Raw genomic sequence first — 21,268 nt, forward strand, 5'->3', positions numbered from 1 at the left:
GAAGTGGTTATAGATTGACTGTAGTTGCAGTGGAAGGCTCTGGACATGGATTGTGTGTGTGAGAGAGGAAGCCATACTGTTTCTATGGTTCTATATTCTCTAGGTCTTCATGGAGGCCCTAGGAAAAGGAAGGTAGGAAGAGCTCAGGGCAACCGAAACAGAGGCGCCATGCATGAGGAATACCTGGAGCTGCCGCATCTGCTGGAGCTGGAGCCTGAGTTCCGCCACGCTCCGCCTCATCTCAAGCAGGCTCATGTGGATGGCCGAGGTGCCCACAGGTGGAGGCTGGCTGGGAGGCACCGTGGACTCCAGAGCACTGAGCATCTTCCCACCAGACACATGGGGCGTTCCTATGAGAAAAGTGCATCAGAGAACTCAGCAGGCCACAAAGGAAAGTCTAAGCTATGCATCCCATCCCAATGCAGATGACTGGTAATTCTAAAAAGGCCCGTTTCTGTCATTACAAAAAATATGCATATAGATGAATCACGCAGTGTTATGGTATGCAGTGTGCAATAATCACATTCTAGAAGTTTAGTAAGAAACTGCCATAGGAAGACAGGCCACAGAGCTGCCTATGCTCCCATCCATCTATCCACTGATTGATCTATCAATTGATCAATTTTGTTTATATTTTTTTAATTTTAATTTTTTTTTCTTTTCTTAACCTCTGGAAGAAGAGCTTTTTTAAACACACAGGTTTGCATAGAGAAAAGCTTAGAAGTGTGTAAAACAAAGTGTTAACGGTATCTCTAGCTGTGCTTTTTCAATATAAGGTTTTTTGTTTGTTTGTTTTTTACTATTTTTTATTTATTTTTTATTTTTGAGAACAGGGTCTCACCGTATTGCCCAGGCAGGTCTCGAACTCCTGAGCTCAAGCTATCCTCCTGCCTCTGCCTCCCTAAGAGTTAGAATTACAGGCATGAACCACTGCACTTGGCCACTTTTTTGTATTTCTAAAATCTGCATACTGAATATCTGCAATTTTATAATAGAAAAAACTAATTTTAAAATTTCGAGACCTAATATAGAGTGCTCATGTGCCTATTTCCTGCATGGCAGATGTAACCTAAGGACATGCAACTTATTTCTGGGCAGAGATTCGGCCAATCGCCAAGGGGAGATTAGTAAGAAATGGGTACTGCCCCGAATCCCTTCGGATTTCCAAAATCAAAAGAAACAGGGTGTCTGCACACAACTCCTTTAGTAAGAAAATAAGGCAAGATGCAAAAATTCTTCAGGAGGGGACTCTAAAAAGGACAATGCAATTCTATGGAACAGGTACCCGGAGTAGAGGCTGGATCCATGTTACTAATAGACCACACACACACACACACACACACACACACACACACACACACACAGACACTCTCTCTCTCACACACACACACACTCTCTTCTGGAGAAGAGGCTGGATCCGTGTTACTAATAAAGACACACACGCGCGCTTCTGCTCAGTTCTCTTTCCTGTAAAGGGTCAAGCGCAAGCTTTGTCACAGGCCAGGCTGGCCTTGCAGGACAGAGCACTGCTGGCCACTTGCAGACCCTGGAGTGGCTACAGTGTGGTGAAACCTTGTCTTTCCATCCCAGCTCAGCCATTTCGGGAACCTTTCCCGCTCCAGCACACACGACTCAGCCAGGCCTCAGTGGAGCTCAAAGTGGCTCATGAGCCAGGGAGCTCCCGGAAACTGTCCTCTTTCTCGCTTGGCCTTGGCGACGCTGATGCTGCTGGCGCCCCATGCTCTTCATCCACGAGTGACCATCCAAATAGGGCCAGTCTTCCAGCCCCTCTAATGGCCCTCTTGGGGAGGCAGCAGGGGAGCAGGCCAGAAGGCATTTTAAAGGACTAACAGTGGAGCTCTAGGAGACCTGACAGTGAGCTTTTTGTAATGTTTCTTTCTTTCTTTCTTTCTTTTTTTTTTTTTTTTGAGACAGAGTCTCGCTCTGTCTTGCCCAGGCTGGAGTGCAGTGGCACGATCTTGGCTCATTGCAGCCTCTGCCTCCTGGGTTAAAGCGATTCTCCTGTCTCAGCCTCCCGAGTAGCCGGGACTACAGGTGCACACCATGACACCCAGTTAATTTCGTATTTTTAGTAGAGATGAGGTTTCACCATGTTATCCAGGCTAGTCTCGAACTCCTGACCTCAGGTGATCCACCTGCTTGGCCTCCCAAAGTGCTGGGATTACAGGCATGAGCCACCACACCCAATCATGTTATGTTTCTAAGCCTAAATGGTCACTCACATCACCAGTCATGGCTCTGACCAATTTTTGGTAGTTCCTCCACCCCTGAAATCAAAATCATCCTCAAAAGAGCAAGATTTGCCATCTCTGCTATTGTTCAAAAGGATATTCTCCAACTATGAAAGTACCAAGTAAAACATGTCTGATAACATTTCCAGTGACAGCTGCATGTTAGAGTTAACAGTGCCTTCCAATGTCAGTGATTCTGACCACAATCCATTGGAAGTTTTCCTTATCGAATCAGTCAGATTACTTTATCATCACTCCCTAGACAGAGAGGGATAGGCACTCTGTGAGGGATAGGCACACCCACACTCACAACATGCCATATCATTTCTGATAACGAGGTATTTCTCCAACAAAGATGACACTGTGCTACCTTCTGTTTGCTACTAAGAACCATTCTGCTAATTCCTCAGCCAAAGGAAATCACACATTCTTTCTACACCTCTTTCTCCTTACACATTCTGAGGCCACCAAGGTACCTCCCTCCCCTCGATCTTTTATTCCATGGAGGAAAGGCTGAAGACTAGGTACCAGTTGTTACAGTTGAATACTGATAACTGGTTTAAGAAAATAACTTTCACAGCGCAATTTTTTTTTTTAACATGGTTTCGCTCTGTCACTCAGGCTTGAGTGCAGTGGTGCAATTCCCTGAGCCTCAACCTTCCTGGTCTCAGGTGAGCCTCCCACATCAGCCTTCCAAAGCTGGGACTACGGGCATGTGCCACCACGCCTGGCTAATACTTTTGTTTTTTTTGTAGAGACAGGGTTTTGCCATGTTGCCCAGGGTGGTCTCGAACTCTTGGCCTCAAGCGATCCTCCTGCCTCGGCCAAAGTGCTGGGATTATAGGCGTGGGCCACCATGCCCAGCCAATAACCAAATTTCTTAATGGAATCTATACTCATTTTAAAAATATCTTCACCTATAACCTCTTAATCTACTATATTTGGTACATGTAATAGCTCCATCATTCCCTGAAATGGCTCTTTATGTTCATTTCAGCGATCTTCTAGTTGTCACCCCTGTGGACTCTCTCCTTTGCTTCAATGTGACACTGAGCTTTGTCAGCCACTTCTTTTCTTTTCAGTCACTTTGAAGCTTTCCATTATCTTCTTACCTTTCTGCTGCTCCATCTTGGTTAATCTCTTTTCTAACTCCTTCCTCTGCCAACCTTTTAAATCCTGATATGTTGTGTCCCTGGGTCCACTTCTCTTCTTGCTGGACATACTTTCTAGGGAGGTCACTTCTGCTACCACCACCCACCAAGGTCTCCCGCACCCTCATCTGCAGCACACAATTACCTTCAGATCCACATACCAACGCCTTCACACCACTACTGAACTTTTCCATAAACAAGTCAAATTCATTATTTCCACTCATCTTCCACAAACCTCTTTCTGTCTCTATGGGCCTAATTGTATTATATATATAATTTCAATAACTTTTGAGGAACAAGTAGTTTTTGGATCCATGGATGAATTGTATAGGGGAGAAGTCTGAGATTTTAGTGCACCCATCACCTGAGTAGTGTACTTTGTACCCAATTTGTAGTTTTTTTTGTCCCTGATCCCCTCCCACCCTGCCCACTTCTGAGTCTCCAATGTCTATTATAATATGGGCCTAATTTTAGCCAGTGGCACCACTATCTACTCAATTATTGGCTAGTCAGGCTGTCACTTTTTTTTTTTTTTTTTTTTTTTTTGAGACAAGGTCTTGCTCTATCACTCAGGCTGGAGTGCAGTGGCTTGATCTCGGCTCACTGCAGCCTTGACCTCTTCAGGCTCAAGCAATCCTCCCACCGAAGCCTCCCAAGTATGTGGGACTATGAACATGTACCACCACGCTCTTTTTTGTAGACAGGGTCTTGCAATATTGCCCAGGCTGGTCTCAAACTCCTGGCCTCAAGCAATCCTCCCACTTCAGCCTTCCGAGGTCCTGAGATTACAGGCATGAGCCACCATGCCCAGCCTGGCTGTCACTCTTAATAGCTGCGTCGCTTTGGATAACTAACCTAACCTCCCTGAGCTTCTGTTTCTTTTTATGTAAAATATGGGTAATGACATCTTCCTTATAGGGTTTTGTGTGTTAAATGATCTAATGCGCAGTATAAAAACCTTTGAGATGGGAGATTCCATCTGTTCTCTTTCCACAGTAAACTACACATTCCATAAGTAGCCAGGAAGTCTGAGTTTTCCTTTACTCTCGGCCAGATAAGTTCCTTGACTTCTATATAATTCCATTTACTTGTCTACAGAACAGGGATAATACTTGTCTTGTAGCTTACTTCCTAGGATTCTGGAAGAATTATTATATTTTGTGCACTATACAAGGCTGCTATGGCAACGAAGCCCCTGTGGATGATATCTTGCCCTGATACATTAGAGTGAGAAAGTCCAAACCTAGCAGAGACGTGGGGAGTGAGTCCACGTGCTCATTGCCAGTGGCGTTGCAAATCAGCTCGGCCATTCAGAAGAGAAAACTAACAGCGTGTCACCAGTGCCACTGAACTGTCCCTTTGGACTCACCGATTCCACTTTGGGAAATATATCTGAGGAAATGACACAGGCTCCTTTCCCCACATTTGAAAAGAAATTGACAAGAGTTTTTAGAACAAAGAAATGAAACGACTTATATATCTTTAAAGGGACTGAGACATCTTAACATAAAAGGAGTTAAAATGACAGGCATTTGGATTATGATGATGTGTGTCACGTGTGTGGATGTGTGTTCAGTTTTCTTCACTGGAACATGAGAATAAAAACTGTACCTCTCCCTGGATGCTGCAGCAAGGAGTTCATGAGTGAATGCGTGAAAAGCGCATAGGAAGCACATATTACATATTTGTTATTATTATTATTCTTTATAAAGCAAAAAGAAATAAAAGGAGAATACAAAACAGCACGTACATATTGCTTAGAGCAGTACTTTCAGATATGAATCATTTCTAGAACAGATTATAGAAGGATGGGAGCTTTTAGTATTTAGTAGTTTCCTTTCTTCTCCCTAAGTTTACAATCCATTTTAAAAAATGAATGAATGAAGTATCTCCAAAACAAACTGGCAATTGCTCTGAAGACAAGTTTAGCAATTTCCGTGAAATAATTCTCTGGCTTTGGCCAAGGCCACCGATGATTTCTAAGCAAAACAACAAATCCCGTCAGGATCAGGAATGCTGGCAGAGTGGCCCTGTTGGCCTTGTAGCTAAATTGTCCTCAGCCAGAGAAGAACCATGACCAACAGAGCCCTAAACTGAAGTCCCCAATTCTGTCTACTCTACCGTGCTGCACAAAACTAGTACACGTGGCTTCCCTAAATTTGGGGTTTCACCCAACTTGCCATATGCTTTCTGTGTAATTTAGTATCTGAATGTGTTCCTGCTAAGGATTTCTATTTCTAACCCGATGAGAGGGAAGGCCTCATCTTCTTGCAGAGGCCTGGCTTGAGACTGCTGGATGAGACATTCATTGCAAAGACCTGGATACTAGTGAACGCCACTACTAACAGAACTGGGCTCTCTTTCTGGGGAATGCTGGCATTCAAAAAGCAAGCCCTGTCATCTGTCATGAGATTAAAAAGATAAAATAAAAAGCAGGCCCTGGGCCAAGTACTCCTTTTTCTCCCATCTGGACACTGGTCATTCCTCATTGGCTACTGTCCCTTCTCATCCATCCCCATATTGCAGCTGGGCTGATGTCCTTCCCCAGTGTACAACCTTCTGATGGCTTCACTTTGCGCTTAGAACAATTTTAAATTCCCTTGACTGGACAACCCTTCTTCCCCCTAAGTCCTCTTCATCTTTCCGGGCTTAGTTTGTGTCACTTCGTCTGGGGACTGCCCTTGGTATGGGCTAGTCCTATTGGTGAAACATTTATCCTGCACTTTTAAACACTCGACACACATAAAATTAGTTGTCCCATTTCCATCTTCCCCATTGAATTCTAAGTTCTAGGCAGGCAGCCCCGTGTCTGCAAGATGCCCACCGTATGGCCATATCGATGAGCAAATGAATGAGCGAATGAATGAAAACTGAAGGGAGAATACAGTGCTTTGCCCCCTGAATTAATGAATAAATCTGGAATTTCAGTATTAGCAGGAATATCTAGGAATCCTCTGACGGCATACCAAATAAGTGACTTAGGGAAATGTTAAACATTTCTGAGACCAGCCAGGGCTCATCCCAGGCAGCCCACAGGCCTCCTACAGCTCCAAAAAACACTCACTTACCTGCACTATCTGTGTGGTTCCTGTTGGCTGTGGTTTTCATCATTTTCTCACTGAATAAAAGAAAAAGACAGTCAGCTATGCAGTTTCCAAAATGCCTTTTTTTTTTAAGCCCATTCCATCCACTATTTGAAGCAATTGGCAGTGATGGGATTAAGCAATGAAGGTATTTTAGCATCTGCATCACAATTCGCCAGGATGGAAAAGGCTTCCCAGGTGTGCACCTGACACTGGGGGTGGAATGCAGCCAGGCTCACTTGTGACTTTCAGATGATGGCGACGTGGACACGCAAGGGTGGTGGTTGCAGGCACTGCACGGTGAGTGGTCCATGAAGCCACATGCACTGGGAAGCCCATTTACCTTCTTGGGCCAAAGTGTTACCTTCGACCAAGAATTACCAGAAAGAGGAAAAGAGAAAACAAAAAAACCAAACCCCCCAAAACAAAAAAACAACACCCATGATCCATAGAGACGTGAATAGTTTCAGCCTTGAAATGATTACAAGGAAACAGATTTGAATGAATGAATTATCTTAATGATTAAAAGAGAAACAGATTGAATTATTTTTTTCATTGGCTTTCTTCTTTTTTACCTAGATGCATCTTTGCTATAACTTGTAATGGGCCCTTTAAAAAGCGCAGACTGAACAAGGCCAGTTAAACTGGCAATCTGTTTCTCCATGGCTTGCATCCTCTCTCTGTAAAACAAGAGAATTGTTTGTTAAAGCTCTATTGACTTTCAGACCGGTTTGTCCGGGTGAATGCACCACCTGAGGGTTATAAAAGGTACCACCTAGAAGGCCGTGGAAGTTCACCCAACCTGGCCCAGGAACATGAAGAGCCGCACATCCCCAGCTGAGGTCAAGATTCGTGATCAGTGTTCAGTATCAAGCCAGTGACCTGACTGGCTAAAAAAAGACACAGCACGGACCAACTGAAAAACATCTCCCTCGGAAACACTCCTGTTTGCACATCCTATGTTTTTGAGTCTTTCTGCCCTGCTTTCTTTCTTTCACCTTGCACAAAAGGGCTGTTCCTTAGCATTCGCAGTGTCCCAGGCCAGATCTCACCTAGCTGCACACATTTCTATGCCGTACACCTCAGCTGGGAGGCTGCCGAGTGGTTTTGGTGTAAATGATGGAGATGTTTGCTGTGTGGGTAGTAACACTTGTGTCACAGCTTAAGGGCAACACAAATATGTCTCTTCTTTAGACCATGGAGAAATATGACTGAAACCTGGCCAGGCGCGGTGGCTCACGCCTATAATCCCAGCACTTTGGGAGGCCGAGGTGGGCAGATCACCTGAGGTCAGGAGTTTGAGACCAGCTTGGCCAACATGGTGAAACCCTGTCTCTACTACCAAGATTGCACCAGTGAACTACAGACTGGGCAAAAGAGTGAGACTCTGTCTCAAAACAAAACAAAACAAAAAACCCCATGTATTTGAAGGTAGATGATGTTAGATCTAACGTCATAGGAACTTTAGCCTGGAGGCTTTTACAGAATCACTCAGGAACACGAATATCCCTAACAGCTTAGCCGTCTCAAGACATTAATGAAAAATTTCCCAATGATTTCCACATACAGATACTGTTCCTCTCTCTCTAGGGCTCTTTGATGCTTCATTACAGTTTAGCTGGCATTTGAAATAGGCTCACATTTCTAGACCTCAGACAACGGACATTTCGCAGAACTATTGCCATGTTTTCAACACATTGTTAAAAACAATACAAGTAAGTGAATAGAGGCTTCACATGTCACCTCGTGTGAATTCAGTTATGCATATTTGTTAGTTCAAAACAGGAAAAGGAGAGAGAGGAGAACAATGCATATGGCATGGGCATTGCCTGTGCTCTTATCTCCCATGAGTGAGTGTCCTTGCATGAGCCTGAGATAAGAGAGGGGACCTCACTCCTCACTGTGGATCTCAGTCCCACAGGCCTCTGGGTTTGTGAGTGATGGGGATTCCTGTGCTGCAAACAGTATATTCTTACACTATTAAATATAAGCTGGCTAATTTATCTGATTGTCAGTGGGAAAAGTAATGATGGTCTGGCCGGGCACGGTGGCTCCTGCCTGTAATCCCAGCACTTTGGGAGGCCCAGGTGGGTGGATCACCTGAGGTCAGAACTTTGAGACCAGTCTGGCCAACATGGTGAAACCCCGTCTCTACTAAAAATACAAAAATTAGCTGGGTGTGGTTGTGCATGCCTGTAATCCCAGCTACTTGGGAGGCTGAGGCAGGAGAATCATTGGAACCTGGGAGGTGGAGGCTACTGTGAGCCGAGATTGCGCCACTGCACCCCATCCTGGGCGATGGTGCAAGACTGTCTCAAAAAAAAAAAAAAAAAAGGAACGATGGCCAGTTCTTCCACTAGAAAAAGCTAGCTGATTAAGTTGGGCTCTTTTTGAGAGATGGCGCATCTGCATCCTGAACTTTATGACAATCAAGATGATATTCAAGGGTAATTTTGTCCAACTCAAGCATTGCAGCCTTGAGTTTTGCCTTCGGAATGTAATTCTCAGTGCCACATGTAACGCTGATCTTAATTTTGTAATTGCAAGCTTCTGATATCAGAACTCCATGCATTTTCTTTAGTTTAAAATTGATGGTCTGTCACAATACTGAGTTTCTTGTATGTAGGTCATGCAGTCTGGATAGTTAAAGGTTGCAAATCCACCAAGGAGGAAAAAAAACACCAAGCAATTTTAAGTGTTAATAGTATGATCTCTCTGTTGTAACAGAGTGGAAATAAGAAATCTCAAATGGTGAGTGTGGAAATATATCTCCACGGAGTGATTTGCAAATGTTTCCAGGTACACCAGTTGATGCTAAACCTCTCAGTCATATAGCATTTCAGTCATACCTTGGCGCCCTCTTTGCCATAAAATAGTCCACATATCAAAGAGAAAAAATGGTTAGAAATTCAAATAAGGAAAGCAGGTTAGTGAATATCCAATGGCAATGTCAAGCTTATTGACCCAAGTCACAGTAGCATCTCAGAAAAAATGGGAGTGGTGGTTGGTCACTCTTCCTGCCACATGGAGGGCACAGACTTGCACAAACTTTTGGGAAATGAATGACTTCCTCGGGAGAATGCTCAGCCCCAGGTGAAAGTTGCCCAGTGTCCTCATTCATCCCACAGGGACTCTATCCACGGTGGTGCTGGACTAAAATGAATGACACTAAGAGCAGAGGTGCATTCAGGGCTACCTTGAGATGTACTACTTTACTGCTCTTCTTCAATCCTAGGCAAATGCAAAGGATATTTCTTTAAGAAAAAAATAAGGTAACGTGGCATTTTTAGAGTCTAGACAGCTTTGGTAAGGAAGTTGCTTAAAGGGTTCTGTACAGCTGGAGTGTGGGATAGGAAGGCATGATGACAACCTTAGTACATTCAGAAGACAGTAATATTAAGAAATGCAAGAAATAGGTAGGTCTCATTTATGTAGAGACTAAATGAGACTCTGCTAAGAGGGAAATGGCAGCGGGGAGTCCTGGGATTCCATCGCTGGCCACGAGAACAATGCTGGTTAGGGCTAGACCAGCCTTCTTTCTGCTTCCAGTCTGGTCAACAGGTTTCATTACATTGTCCAACAAAGGAGAGCATCAGCATTAAAATTCAAAACAGGCTGGGCACAGTGGCTCACATCTGTAATCCCAGTACTTTGGGAGACCAAGGCAGGTGGATCACTTGAGGTCAGGAGTTCGAGACCAGCCTGGCCAACATGGCGAAATCCCATCTTTACTAAAAATACAAAAATCAGCTGGGTGTGGTGGCACATGCCTGTAATCCCAGCTACTCGGGAGGCTGAGGCAGGAGAATCACTTGAACCCAGGAGGCAGAAGTTGCAGTGAGCAGAGATTGCACCACTGCACTCCAGCCTGGGCGACACAGCAAGACTCCGTCTCAAAAAAAAAAAAAAAAAGAAACAAAAAAAAGAAACAAAGCACCTGAATCATCCTGGATAAACAACATTGCTCCTCTACTGATTCATCCTCGAGGTTAGAACTGTAGAATGTCACAACACAGACCACGTCATCTACACATGGAAGTCTGGGGAGCTGCAGACACACCTTCGGCATGTTCCTTGGCTCAGTGAGTACTCAGCTTCTACCCTGATCTCCCACCAGATAATAGTTTAAGGGTGCAGAGAGAGACAACTCCCAAACAGCATCCTATTCTTCTTTAAGGCTGATATTGATAGAGCTGCAGAACGGTCTGGGATAAGAGTCTGGGTTCTTTTAGAACAAAAGGGCTATATGCACTCCAGGTACCCGCATGCTTGGCTCGCCTTTTCGTATCTGTGAGGAAGGGAGTGAAGGCTCCCTGGATGGCCTCATTCAGGGTATGTCACCTGCAAGGCCGCCTTGAAAGAGACACGCTGCATCAGAGATACTGAGTCAGGTGGCTTCCCATCTGACATCCCCCCTGGAGAGTTCAGATGCTTGACAGTAGAGGGGAAGCCATTCTCTCCCCGGTGGGAGCACATAGAGCACCGAATACAAGTGTATGCTCTACTGTCTTGACCAAAGCCACTTCACAAAAATACAATTCTTTTGACACATGGTAATGAGAAAACATTTTCCCTCCTATTTAATCGTCAAAGTGTATCTGGTTTCAGGATTCGTTTTGGGGACATTATCTGATTTATACATTCATAAATAAGATTGTCTTTCCATTTTATGGTTGGTAATCTGGAAACAATTTTATGGTTTAAGTAAATTACAGCAACTGGAAACTTATGCAGCCTTCTCCCATGATGAAATGTTAGGAAGTGTGTTTTAAAGTTGAAAGGGAAGAAAGCAAAGTGCCATGGAAGAAGAGAAATGAACACAACCCTGTCATTTTATTGCAGTGGCAATTTTTCATGCTCATCATCAGAATATTAAAGACGTTTAGGCTCATTCTTGCCAATATCGCTTGGTTTAAAATATGACAGGACTGATACAATTACTGTTGAAAAGATGGCTTAAAAATGATTTCATAAACCATTTTATATCATTCCACAAACCATATTTATGTGATTAGTGTATATGGTTTACTAGTCATTTAATGTCTTAAGTCAGCCTGGCTGAACGAGTCTTCTCATGATCCAAACATAATATTAATAAAAAAACTCAAGTCAAATTCAGGGAAGTGCTGTTTCCAATGTTAAAAGTCCGATTACTCTAAACAACTTTCCTGCAAGCTCCATGTCTGTCTGTGAAGATGAAGCAAAATTCATACTGTTGGTGGTCTGTTCTGTCTTTGGAACACAGAAAAGGAAAAAAAAAAAATGTGTTTTTAAGGGGATGATTTTTAGCCAGGTGACTCCATTTATAGAACTGTTTTTTTTTTTTTGACAGGGTCTCACTCTGTTCCCAGGCTGGAGTACAGTGGCATGATCATAGCTCACTGCAGCCTCAACTCACCAAGCTCAAGAGATCCTTTCGCCTCAGCCCCCCAAGTAGCTGGCACCACAGGCATGCACCACCACACCTGGCTAATTCTTTTGTATTTTTAGTAGAGATGGGGTTTCACCATGTTGCCCAGGCTGGTCTTGATCTCCTGGACTCAAGTGAGATCGGCCTCCCAAAGTGTTGGAATTACAGGCATAAGCCATCATGCCTGGTCCACTTATATAACTTTTTGATTCAAGTTTCACCTTGATTTTTTTTTTTTTTGACTAGAGACTTTGTACTGACCAAGGTGTCACTAAGCCTGAATTAAGTCCTTATTATATATCTAAGTAAATGAATGGCTATTAAGAAACAAGTCAATAGCATATGAAGCTGGCGATTCCCCTATTAAGAATCCCAAAGGATTTGTTCTTAAATATCCAGAAGATATATTACAAGAGATGGCTGAAACCAGCTAGCCGAGCTGACATGATTAGCCCCTAGTCTGAAGCATTAACCTTCCTAACCAGTTAGGGGAGGGGATGATTTTTAGCCAGTGACTCCATTTATAGACCTTTTTTTTTTTTTTTTTTTTTTTTTTGAGACAGGGTCTCACTCTTTTTTTTTTTTTTTTTTTTTTTTGAGACAGGGTCTCACTCTGTTCCCAGGCTGGAGTACAGTGAGCATGATCATAGCTCACTGCAGCCTCAACCCACTGTAGTCAGTAACAACTGCAGTATTCTGGCCTTCTGAGAGTCCCTACTAGGTGGTTCCTTCATTTGCTTCTAGTTCTAAATTTTGCAATTTTTTTCTTTCTATTCCTCCTCATTCCCTCTCATCTCTCTCCCCGCCAGAAAGTGTTACATGGTCAATGAGTCAATCAACAAATATTTTTGAGCCCTTAATACGTGCTAGGTAACATGCTAGCTGCCGTGGACACAGCAGAGGCATTGCACCCACTTTCCCAGGAATGCCTTCCTTTGACAATGTCAATTTCTTTTTTTCTGGGAGAAAGCTATCTGAACTAAAACTCTTTGGTCTTGGCAGTGCCGAAGGCATTTTCCAGAATGCAATAGTGAACAGGTTTAAAGCGAGGCTATGCCCTTGTTTGTTCATGCTCTGACTCTGGTATGAGGAAAAAAAAACCCAAAGTAATTAAAGACTCTGTTTTCAGATGAGTTCAACAAAACAAAGGAATTCAAATTGTCTGAATTTGTGGTAAAGCTTCAAATGTGACTCTAAGCAATGAACTTTCTATTTCTGCCTGAAGTTAACCTATTGGTGGAAAAGCTGTGTAACTAAAGACATTGCTCCCCAAACTCCCAAAACATTTAACTTCTCATTGACACATTTAGATTTGGGAGACATTGGTGTAGTTGGCAGTCAGGGCTGCCATTTCTTCTCCCCGGGCCCTGTGCTTATGGCATGAGCAAGAAGACTGGCTATGTTCTGTCTCCCCTAAAAAGCACTTCAATCTTTTGTTTCATCTAATGTCTCAGCATCTCCCCTGCTTTGATATTCTTGACTATCTCATCCCTAAGTTCCCTACCATTATCCAGGAAATTCCCTTCCATCCCTGGATGACTCCAGCATTAGAACTGTGCTCCCACCCACCATACCCCAGCTGCCATCCTTTGTAGCTTCAACATCCATACTTACAACCCCTACAGAAATTTGGCACTATAGAGCCTCAAAATCTTTACAGCCATCCTCTGACCTTGAATTCTAACTCAGAATGGTGTTACTGTCTAGATCTGAAACTCCAAGACCCCCTCTGAGTATGGCGATTTTTTGTTGTCTTCATTTCTCTCATTCATATGAACTATTTCTTTATCTGTAGCCTGGCCTTATTTTCTCCACCTTCGATACCATCTGAACAGTCTCTGGTCATTTCTCCTGCCACTTACCCAGGTTGGACCCTGAATACTTTCAATATTATCCCAACTGAGCCCCATTGCATCTGGGGCTATTTTTCAGCCTTGCTGTTCCCATGCTATACTGACATTGCTTTCTGAATGACAGAGGAGGGTAATAAATGAGAAGAAAAGGCCCCTTGTGTGCCCCTTCTATTTCTTCCTATGTCCTCTCGTTCTGGTAATCTTCAAGGAGACAGAGTTGGTGGACACCTTCTTATTAGGCACTTTTTCCAAGTCAGGAAAGAGACTGTAACCTAACCAAAGGGGCTCATCTAAAATGTTCTGCATTTAACCTACAATGCATGAAGATAGACACATTTAAGGACACCTGTAAAAAACAGGCAAAAATGAAGCTCCATTTACAAGGATCTGGAGGAAAAAGCTATTTCTAATCTTTCTTCATAAATTCACTGAGGTGTTGAGAGAATGAAAACTGGCAATGAGATGTGGAGAGGAAATGCTGTGGAGATGATGGTATTCTCTCTAATAAATAGTTCTTCACATACTCCTAGGGATGCTGTTTATTTTCTTCAAGGCCTCGGGAGACAATTGATTATCATGTCAATTTCAGTTCACTTCCACCATCACTTTGTGCATGAGCACCATGACGGGCGCTGAGAGTCAGTGATGCTGATGCCTTTCTTCCTGATCCTAGGCTTCGGATGACTTGGCTTGGGTGGGCATGGTGGCTATGGCCCAGCCAGAATTCTGTGGGGTTCCTCTGTGCTCAGTGCTATCAATAAGGTACTCCTGGATGATGGAGACAGAGCAATAGGCTGGGGAAGAACAAGTTCTTATAAGAGGTGAGATGTGAATGATGCTGAAAAGAATGGCAGAATTTATCCGGAGGGAGAAGAAGGAGAAGGGAGCAGTGTTCTGAGCAGGGTTCCAGGGCAAGGCAGAAGCCATAGACCAAATACAATCTAGCGGAAGCAAAAACAGTGGACCAGGAATTAACCCAGGTTTGTGCTCTGACTCCATCCTTACAGCGGTGTGACCTCTCTTTCATCCATTAATCCAACTGACATTTATTGAGTACCTACTGCATACTAGGGAATGCTCCAGGCACTAAGGACATAGACATGAACAAAACAGACAAAACTCCTTGCTTACGTGGAGGTTACATTCTACTGACCATCAACGAAATAAATGATAAACCTTAGACACCAATGAGCATGAAGCAGAAAAAAAAATCTGGGAACAGATATAGAAAGAAAAGCTGAAATTTTACCCAGGGTGAGCAGACAGGACTTCACTGAGAAAGTCACTTTTGAATAAAGACCTGAAGGAAGTGAGAGAGCAGGCCATGTGTGCTGTCTGGAGGAGGAACGTTCTAGGCTGTGGGAAGAGCAGGTGCACTCACACATATACATTCTGCCCAAGGCAGGAGCATGCCTGGCAGTACTGAGGAGAGCTGGGGAGGCCAGCGTGCCTGCAGTGAAGGAAGGAAGGGGAGGGTGATTGACATGATGTCAGAGGGGCAGAGGGTTGACCTGGCCAGGGCTTGTGGCGAGGGGAATCAAATCATTTATCCTCCACACCAGGATACTTCAGGAAGTGGACAGGGGAGCCATTGGTCCTTGCAAGTATTGTAAAAGGACAACAGGAATACTCTGGAGCTGTCCCAGTCCAGCTGAGAAGGGCATTCTCCCTACTTGGGTGTCATCTTAGGGACTCTCGCTTTGACCCTGAGTGTGATGGGAACCATGGGAAGTCTGAGCTGAGGTTGGACGTGAAAGGTCTCATGTTTTAACAGGGTCACTCTGGCCCCCTCCACTGAGAACAGGCTGAAGGTGGCAGGGACTGAGTGGGGAGACCTCTTGGGAGACCACTGTAGCAAGTCAGGTGAGAGCTGGAGGTGGCTTGGCCCAATGGGTAGCTGTGAGGTCGAGAGCAATGGCTGGAGCCAGGAAACCTCTGAGTACAGATCTTACTGTTCTCTGGGTCTGGGTGTCCAAACACAGGGTTGGGGAGAGAGCAATCAAGATGAAACCAAGGCTTTTGGCCTGAGCGACTAGATGAATGAAGCTGTTGTTACCTGATATGGGGAAGACAGGACTTTATTTTTGGGCATGCTGCATTCAAGTTCATTAACAGACATCCACGGGGAGATACAAATCTCCACTCAGAAGTCACTTAACGTCTCTGAGTCTCCGCTTCCTTAACCATCGAACTGGGAAAACAACTGCCTTACCTGTCCCAAAGGCTGTCACCCTACAGAGACGTCAAAATGAGGGCAAATGAGAACAATGGTAGGGAAGCACATTATAACCTGTAAACCATTGAGGATGTGTAAGCCTTCCTGATCTCCCTTTAAATTCAGTCATTCAACAAATATTTCTTGGGCCAGGCACAGCTCAAGATGCTGGGGATATGGTGATAAAAGCACAGGGCTTGCCCTCCTGGAACCTACATTTGGGGCATGGGAGACTGCGGGGGAGTGTTGCAACTTCAAGTGTCATGGCCAGGAAAGGCCTCCCTGAGCTGGTGGCATTTGGCAAAGCCTTGAGTTTGGAGAAGAGCCAGTCAGTTAGACATTTGGTGGAAGAATGCACGAGGCAGCAGAAAGAGCAAAGGTGAATTCTCCAAGGTCAGAAAGTCCTGGACAAGGTCAGTTACAGGAAGTGAGGGAACATGGAGTTGAGTTCTTGGCAGGCCACGGAAAAGGCTGAACGAACCCTTACTCTGTAGAGGAAACAGTCTCGGAAGGCCCCCACCCCTTGTTAAACAGGGGTACCCATTCTCTGATGCCCACTACCCACAGAAATCCAGCCTCACTTAGAATCCTGGAATTACATAAGCTTCTGGTTGGAAGGGATTTACATAAATCCCATAGCTCTTCCCATTCTGGGTCCGTGATCTTAACTGAAGCTATAAAAAAAAAAAAAAAAAAAAAAAAAAAGGCGGGCAGGTCCAACCAGGAGGTCCAAGCTCTGTCCCACCCAGGCCTGGTGTTTCCCGCATGCACAATTTGTTTCCCAGGTTCTAGCAGTGCTCTGCCCAGCACAGCAAACATGCTTAGGGAAGGCTCCAGGCAGCCTTTAATCTATTTCACAATTCATTTTCTGTGTAGGCTGTTCTGGTTGGGACCAGGAAACAGCCCCAAGTCAGGAATAAGAACACAATCCGCCTCAGATCTGAAGGGCTGGCACAACTATATGGCTTCATGGTTTTATGTCAATGAAACATTTATTCATAGAAAACTTTCTAGTACACAAAGTGATTTAATAGCTATTTTCATTTAAATTGCACAGAACTTGTCCCTCTGCCAGGCACAGTGGCTCACACTTATAATCCCCAAATTTTGGGAGGCTGAGGTGGGAGGCTTGCTCAAGCCCAGGAGTTCGAGGCTGCAGTGAGCTATGATTGCACCACTGCGTTCCAGCCTGGGTGACAGAGCAAGACCACATCTCTAAAATAATAATACATTAAAAAATAAAAATAGGCCATGCGCAGTGGCTCACCCTGTAATCCCAGCACTTTGGGGGGCTGAGGTGGGCAGATCCCCTGAAGTCAGGAGTTCGAAACCAGTCTGGCCAACATGGTGAAACCTTGTCTCTACTAAAAATACAAAAAAGTTAGCCGAGCGTGGTGGCGGGCTTCTGTAATCCCAGTGACTTGGGAGGCTGAGGTAGGAGAATTGCTTGAACCCAGGAGGCGGAGGTTGCAGTGAGCCGAGTTCACGCCACTTCACTCCAGCCTGGGCAACAGAGAGAGACTGTCTCAAAAAATATATATCTATATTTATATACATATATATACATACACATATATATACACACACATATATATACACATAAATACACATAAATACAATAAAAATAAAAATAAAAAATTGCACAGAACTCTTGAGTAGATTATCATCCCCTTATTAGGACAAAAGACACCGGAGGCTTAGCCAGGCAGGGCTTTTCGTAGGGAAACAGAGCAATTAGCCTGCAGGCTCTCTCGGATCCAGGGCTCTCTGTGGCACTGAGCTGCCTCCCTTAGTGACTCACAGCCAGGGTGAGGCACTTCACTTCCTGTTGGCTCTCTGCTGGGTGCCTGGAGCCACCACTCCCCAGGGCAAGCCTACACCTTGCTTTATGAAATCACCTATTTTGCATTTTCTTTCTCTTCCCTGAGGCTCATCTGGTACATTTGTGTTCTGGAAGTGACATCTCATTTTTTGCACAGGTACAAACAGGTAGGAATAGCAGTTGCTTCACGTTATGGGCCAGCTGAACATGGCCAGCTAATTTACCTTCAAATGAGAAATGGTGTCAGGAGAGATGGTCTCTTGAGTGGACCTCATGGTGACTGTGGAAATGAACTCCCCACTCCCGCCTGCTTTAGAGCTGTAAATCTTAGGGTGGACTCAAAAGAAATAAAACAATGACTCAGGGAAAAGAAAAAAAAGTTTGCTATATTTGGTCTCTCTAGTGCATTTCCTTTTTGTTTTGTCTTCTTAGTTATTTGTGCTTGCAAAGACAAAATGTGAGGGGAAGCACAGCGAGTCCTGAGCTGAGGCTCGACGTGACAGGTCTCACGTTTTAACGGGGTCACTCTGGCCTCCCCAATGAGAACAGGCGGAAGGTGGGCAGGGACTCAGTGGGGAGACCTTTTGGGAGACCACTGTAGCAAGTCAGGTGAGAGATAGGGGTGGCGTGGCCCAGCGGGTGGCTGTGAGGTCAAGAGCAATGGCTGGAGCCACCCTTAAGGCAGCAGGATAGCGAAATGTCATTTAACTAGAGTAGCTCCCGTCCTTGGACCTTTAGGAAGTCTCCTTGCTGTTTCTCCTGCTGTAAAGTCAGATATTAGGACACAGTATTCTCTAAGGTCTCTTTAGCTTTGAGGATGGACAAGGAGACAGAGGAAGTATTTACTGGTGATACAAGTTGGCCCCGCATGAGTATATACAGACTTTTTTTTTTTTTTTGAGACAGGATCTTGCTGTGTTGCCCAGGCTGGAGTGCAGTAGTGCAATCATAGCTCACTGCAGCCTCCAACTCCTGGGCTCAAGCGATCCTTCCACCTTAGCCTCCTGAGCACCTAGGACTACAAGCATGTGCCACCACACCTAATTTTTTAAAAAGTCTTTTGTAGAGATGGGATCTCACTATGTTGCCCAGGCTGGTCTCGAACTCCTGGGCTCAAGTGACCCTCCTGCCTCAGCCTCCTAACATGCTGGAATTACAGGCATGAGCTACTGCACCCAGTTCAATAGAGACTTTTTAAGATCTGCGATTTTTGAAAGTTAGAATTCATGCTTAGACCCAGCTGTATTTTTTGAATCACTTCATTCATGAAAAATGAAGTACAGAATTCAAATAAGGACAAGTGTAATCTCCATGGTTTCCGCCAGACAGAAGGACAAGTAAATCACAAGAGAGGCTAAACTGTGTGTCTGGTGTGTCAACAGAGTCTAGGATTACCAGCTCCTGGGCTATTTTGATGATCCATCTTTAGGTTGGGTGGGAATCCCATGATTCTGCATTAAGTTATTTTGTCATCTTTTCAGGAGGCTTACTCTGCACCTAAGCTATTCCTCTTCTCTTTGAAGAAGTTCTAGTTGGCAAAGGAAGGAGTTATCTGAATCTCACAGTATTTAGTTTTTTCTGGCTTAAGTTTCTGGTCTCAGACTTAGGGCTTCTGATTGACAGCACTTCGTGAATATTCAAAGGAGATACGGCAACACATTTTAATTTGATCTAATTAGTGACAGACGATGCCTTTTCCTTTTGAGAGATTGGTTTGTTTAAAGTAGCACACAGACCTTGTGGCTGCTATTCCATTGGCATTTCTGACAGAGTATCCCTGGTGTAAGAATAGAGCTAGCTGTATAAATTTGTTAGTTGGTCTAGTATGTTTATCAAATATCTGTTGCCTGAACTCAGGAGTTGAAGGAATAACTAGCAAATATGACTTAACCATGAAATTCCATTCCTGTGAATGAAATAACAATTCGGTTGGTTAGCACTTGATTCCTGAGACTGGCAAAACATCATGTTGAGACGTCATTTTTATAGGTACCATGATGGTAAAAGTATAGCAAATTTTGGATAGAGACTAGCTGGTCTTTCCCAAATGACATCTTTTCATTACGTACATGCCCTCAATTCTAGACCATCTCGATGTTCTCAAGAAGACTCTCAGACCCACATAACTTTGGGAAAATGTTCCCTTTTCTGAATTCATAGCAATTACTGTCTGTATCACTTCTTTGGAATTAATTATGTACAAGCAGACCCCAAATTATGGCAGGCTTGTCATTGAAAAGTTTACTTGTACTTTCATTGTTTAGAACTTGGAATAAATGGTGGTTGGATTTCCAGCTGGCCCATGGAAGCCTCTTTAACCTACAATGTATTATTAGTCCTGTCGTTGTTCCTCATTGCTTTCAAGGAAAACGTGTCCTGACTTCCAAGCTGGACTTTGGGAAGCTGGGAAGAGACCTTCCTCTGGAGCTCAAGCCTCTGGGGGTGGCACGTGACTTGGCATGTCCCCTTCTCTCCTCCCTGACTCAAAAGGAGACACTGTCACTCTCAGGAATGACAAGAAGAGCATCCCTGGACATCACCAAAGCCAAAAGAAATATCAAGTGTGAAATTCTGTGATTGTGGTTGTTTCTCAAAAATAGGTATTCAGTAGGCATTTGTAACTCAGAAGCTTCCTGTACTTAAACTGTGACAAAGCTTATATGTTTATATTAAGCTTTTAATATTTTATGACTGTCTTCATGGTTTATGTTCCTGGTGTATGGGAACCATATCTCAGTTTCTTTGTATGCAGCAAATCGTCCAGTCCACAGCTAAGCACGTAAGAGCAGCTCAATAAACATTTATTGATCCATAATTACAGCTACATGAAAAAGCAATTCAGACAAGAGCTGAATCAGTCAGGCACTGTTAGGCATCAAAACAGATGACCTAATGATTTAACGCATACCTGGCTTAGCTGTCTTTATCTTCAGTCTTATAGCTCAGATGCAGTTTTAAAAGGATGCCCTGAACCTAGCTTGTCTTTTTGCCCCTAGACCTAAGCAGATGTGCAACCCTGGCTACTTTCCTGAAATGAACTTAAAAGCAGTTTTGATACTCTAAACATTCTAATTTGGATCTGTAAGCCCAGCTCATTCTATTCTGTGTTCACATTTAGTTTAATTCTCTCACCCTTGCTCGCCTTAAGTGTTTTCTGATATCATATTCAGAAACGTCTCTCCCTGCTTCTTCGGGCAGTTCCTCATCCTCGCCAACTCTGTGTATTTACATTCCTATTTAGTAGCACTTAGTAGAGTGCTTTGCTCAAACTAGAAACTCTCGACCACTTAGTATATCCCAGGCTGGCATAACACACTGAACTGTAATGAGTTGTTGCATCCTATGGGGTAAACACTATTATTATCTCTATGTCACAGTTGAGCAAATGGAAGCAGAGCAAGATTCGGTAATTTGTCAAAGGTCCCAGCTGCTGGCAAGTGTTAGAACTGGGATTTGAACCCAGGCACTCTGGCTTGGAAATC

At 44.0% G+C, this 21,268-nt stretch overlaps 1 protein-coding gene across 16 annotated transcripts in view; it reads right to left on the reverse strand.

The window, feature by feature from the left end:
- The window catches only part of KIAA1217 (KIAA1217 ortholog), an 877,411-nt gene that overhangs the window by 46,716 nt on the left and 809,427 nt on the right, over window positions 1-21,268 (reverse strand). For 11 of the 16 annotated variants that reach the window (XM_058436624.1, XM_058436625.1, XM_058436621.1 and 8 more), the window contains 3 exons: window positions 7,062-7,166; window positions 6,472-6,521; window positions 184-350 (listed from right to left, as the gene is read on the reverse strand). In XM_058436624.1, the coding sequence (XP_058292607.1) occupies window positions 184-350; window positions 6,472-6,521; window positions 7,062-7,166 (322 nt within the window). The remainder of the gene's footprint in view (window positions 1-183; window positions 351-6,471; window positions 6,522-7,061; window positions 7,167-21,268) is intronic. The other 5 variants (XM_058436622.1, XM_032145137.2, XM_032145170.2 and 2 more) reach the window with 1 other exon arrangement.

Source organism: Hylobates moloch, unplaced genomic scaffold, assembly GCF_009828535.3.
Source record: "Hylobates moloch isolate HMO894 unplaced genomic scaffold, HMol_V3 SCAFFOLD_3, whole genome shotgun sequence".
Lineage (NCBI taxonomy): Eukaryota > Metazoa > Chordata > Mammalia > Primates > Hylobatidae > Hylobates > Hylobates moloch.